At 34.9% G+C, this 4,370-nt stretch overlaps 1 protein-coding gene across 1 annotated transcript in view; it reads right to left on the minus strand.

The window, feature by feature from the left end:
- TES (testin LIM domain protein) overlaps positions 1–4,370 on the minus strand; it is a 41,731-nt gene that overhangs the window by 8,221 nt on the left and 29,140 nt on the right. The window contains exon 3 of the mRNA XM_029918251.1: positions 650–1,103. Coding sequence (XP_029774111.1) covers positions 650–1,103 — 454 coding nt within the window. The remainder of the gene's footprint in view (positions 1–649; positions 1,104–4,370) is intronic.

Genomic DNA, 4,370 nt, shown 5'->3' on the forward strand with positions numbered 1-4,370 from the left:
TTAACTGGGAGATGGTCTGGCCATTAGACAAGCAATATTTTATAATACACATCAGAAGCTAGCTATTTAAGAAAAAAGTGTGGTTATCCATTTGTAACAGTCTTCATAATATAAATATGTTGAGATGAAAATACATTAAAAAAAGGTACAGTAAATAGATTTAGTTCAGTAAAAATAAACACATTTTTCTCCATGAAATTAAAGCTTTTTTTCCAGTTTACAAAAGATTTCAGTTCACTAATGTCTACTTGAGCTAAATATACAATTGTATATTTGCAAGAGAACATAAATTTTTAGAAGGCATGTTTAAATGTTTAGAATGGTCTATATAGATCAGCAGTGTTTTCATCATTATAAAACATATTATCACAAGATTCACTTGAATGATTTTAACTAATCTTCTTAAAAGACTTCCACGTGTCATATTTAACTGTTATTAACAGTGAAGGGAGTTTGACACAAAATTGCCCTTTTTGGGCCTTACCTAGTACAATATACTGTTGAACATTTTTTAATTTAAAAAATGACAAAAATTCTAATCTTTACATCTTCTTTGCTATCTTAAGAAAAATCTTCTCAAGGGTAGCTAGAAATTACTAGATTTATACAAAATATCTGTTTTTTAATCTAATTATTAAGACTGTCAGACCATTCCCCCAAAAAGATTAGCATATTTAAGTGAAGAAAATTCTATGAAGTATCTAATCTTAGTTTCAAAAAGCCAATAGCAGTTAGAAGTCGAAGTACTGGGAGTCTCAGAAAAATAATGGACGTGAGGTTGATCAGGACTGCCCTTAATAAGTAGCCCCAGAATTTTAACAAGGAGACTGCCCTTCCCCTTGTTATTTACCAGGGCCTGATTCTGGACAGGAGGAGCCCATTCATAGGTAACTGTATTGATGGAGACATTCTTCTTGGCAGCAACTGGATTGGTCAGGATCATGACATTGCGTTTATACATGGGAATTCCATCTGTTTTTAGCTTGGCAATCAGGGTGGTATATTTCGTGTCTTCAAAAAGTTTTCCCACTTTTCGATCCTCTTCATTGCTCAAGAGGACATCATGTTCTTCTTGGCCACACTTGCAGTTACGACATATTTTTCTATAATTTTGGAGATAAGAAGGCAATAACTAATTATACCTAATCAATAAGTAAATATAATCAAACATAATTTATAAAATACTTTTATATACATTCCATATAATGGTATGGAAAGGCAAGCCATTTGGTGGGGGATTCTAAGTAGCTACCCATAAATTTAAGCAAGGAAACATAAAATGTACCTTCACTTTATAAAACCTTAAAAAGTTGGGTTTTGATTTATAAGTGTATGCTCAAGGGAGCATGTGTGAACATTCCTCATTTTCTTAAATAGATAAATAAGTAAATAAAATCACCAAAACACCATCACAGAAAGAGGTTTCATATTTTATTGCATGGTGACATTTATTTCATAGTCATTATCTAAGTTTTTTGTTTTTTGGGTTTTTTTAAGTGAGAGGAGGTTAATATAACTTTTCTGATCAAGGACTATAATCCTAGATGTAGCTTTAGCTTTCCTCATTTCCTTTTCTGTCCCCTTTCTAATTTCCTCTCCTCTCCTTTTTCATTTCCTGTCTCCTTTCTCCTTTCTCTTTCATTCTTTTCCTTTTATTTCTTCAAACACTCAGTGACCACTTACTATGTGCTTTCTTACGTATAAAAAAAAGATAAATGAAAGTCTCTGGACTTTTTGAGAAATGAAATGAAAGGTACCACTAAATGAAAGATGCTGCTTCCCTCCTCCAATCTGCTAGCAGCTAGTCATTCTTCCATGCAATACATGTGAGTGTCCATGTGCTAAACAATGTACTTTATTGATACACCCTGTTACTGCATTTGTGACAGGAAGGAAAAGTACAAGACATTTTGAGAGGGTATAATTTTGACGTGGAGCTGGTGAGAAAAGGACTCCATAATAACAATACTCCATAAGAAAGTAATATATTTAGGTTGAGATCTGAAGATGTATATAAAACAAGTATGAAGTGTGTGTGTGTGTGTGTGTGTGTGTGTGTGTGTGTGTATTCGAGACGGGGTAAAGAAAGAAGAAGAGAAACCTCCAAATATTGAGTAGAAAGAGTATTTGTGGTGGTCCTGAATTAGGCAAGAGCTTGTGCCGTTAGGTCGCATGGTTGGAGAGTGCTGGTATGACTGCAGTGAGGTAAATAAATGGGGAGTGACGAGGCTGGAGAGGTAGGTAGGCATGAGATCATGCAGGGACTTGTAGGAGACATTAAAGAATCTGGCTTTCACTATTAGAATAAGCAGGAGGTACTGAAGGCTTGTAGGTAATGGAGTAACACCATTAGATCTATCATTTTCAAAAACTGTAGTACCTATAATATGGAGAATGGACTAGGGTAGATATAATTGGAAGTAGGAAGACCAATTAGCATGTCAATGGTGCATCCAGTTTGCAATGGCATGGTTCTAAGTAACAGGGATCCAGTACTACTTCACAAGTGGAATTTATATCTTGGATCATTACTGTTAATAGTCTACAGAAGATGTGTTATAGCTTGGACTAGAGTATTTAACGGTGCAGATGAAAAAAAAGGGAACAGATTTAAGATCTTCTTGAATGTAAAAGTGACTAAACTTTGTGGTTGATTTGGATGTAGTCATGGTAAAGGGAAGGCCCAGTCTGTCAAAAAATGAACCCAGGTTTCCAGGATGAGTAAGCTGGTTGAAGGAATGTAACTTATTAAGGCAATAAATGTAAAAGAAGGATAGATCTTAGGTATTGGGGAGAAGGTTGATGAAAGTTCTCCAAAATTCAACTACTGAAAAGTTTGAAGTGCCTATGAAACAGGATAAAGATATAAAGTAGATTGTAGGGTATATAGGTTAAGAACTGTAGCGTGGTAGAAAGTAGAAATTTGGGAGTCAGGGAATGACACATTTGCATATGAGTGGGATAGATCACTTTCACCTCCTGGGCAAGAGTAGAGGGAAAAGGTAGAGGACTCAGGAAGGAGTCTGGCAAAGAAGCAGAAGCTGGAAAAGGTGACAGAGGAAAACAGCGAAATAGAGACTTTGTGATGTTAAAAGCCTAAGCTGGAAGCAAATATAGGGCAAAAGAGTGTATAAATCAGAAGGAAGAGGCGAGAGTTTTAAAATCCATTAGAATATCCTTACATTGTTCAGGAAGACATTGAAGATGTAGATTAACATTAGATGTTGTTAAAGCATGCATGTTAAGCTATCTAGATAACTAAAGAAGGGAATATTACATATAATTTCAAATTTATATAGAGAAAATGGAATGTCAATATAAAACTCAAGTAATTAAATAGAAGGCAGTAAGAGAGGAGAAAAAAGAAACTTAGGACATTATGACATTTAGAAAGCACAAATTAAGATGGTTGATATAATCGAAATATACCAAAAGTCACAATAAATGGACTCAATTCTCCAGTTAAAAGACAAAGGATTTTAGACTGGATAATACAACAAAATCAAACTATACACAACTGGAAGAAACACTTGAAATTTAAGGACACAAAAAGGATGAAAGTGTAAGGATGTAAAAAGATCCATCACGCAAATACCAACAAAAAGTAAGACACCTATGTTAATATATTAATATCATGCACTTTGGACTTTCATGCTTTTTCATTTAATTAGAATTAACGAGGGTCACTACACAGTGACAGAAGTTTGAAATCACCTCTATGATGTAGCAATTCTAAAATTAATATAGTCTAATAACCTCAATTTAAATTATATAAGCAAAACTTTAAGAAATAGACAAACATTATAGTAACACGAAAAAATTAGAAATAAAGATTTGAATCACACAATAAACCTGATCAAGCAGACATATAAAAAATATCCAGGGACTGGAGAACACCTTCTTTTGGGAAACACTTGAAACACTTCAGAAAACTGAACACATACTGTGCCATAGACAAAGTCTCAAATGCCCAAGAGGGGGCTCCTGGGTGGCTCAGCCAGGAGAGTTTCTGACTTCAGCTGAGGTCATGATCTCATGGTTCATGAGTTCAAGCCCCATGTCAAGCTCTGTGCTGACAGCTCAGAGCCTGAGGCCTGCTTTGGATTCTGCATCTCCCTCTCTCTCTGCCCCACCTCCACTCACACTCTGTTTCTCTCTCTTTCAAAAATAAACAAACATTAAAAAAATTTTAAAAAAGAAAAGAAATGAAATGCCCAAGGAATCACCATCAACCACATTTTCTGAACAGAATATAATTATGCTAGAAATCAACAGCAAAAAAGTAACCAGAAAGTACTTTTGGGGTGTCTAGGTGGCTCAGTCAGTTAAGCGTCCAACTTCAGCTCAGGTTATGATCTTACAGTTCATGA

This window comes from Suricata suricatta, chromosome 2, assembly GCF_006229205.1.
Source record: "Suricata suricatta isolate VVHF042 chromosome 2, meerkat_22Aug2017_6uvM2_HiC, whole genome shotgun sequence".
Lineage (NCBI taxonomy): Eukaryota > Metazoa > Chordata > Mammalia > Carnivora > Herpestidae > Suricata > Suricata suricatta.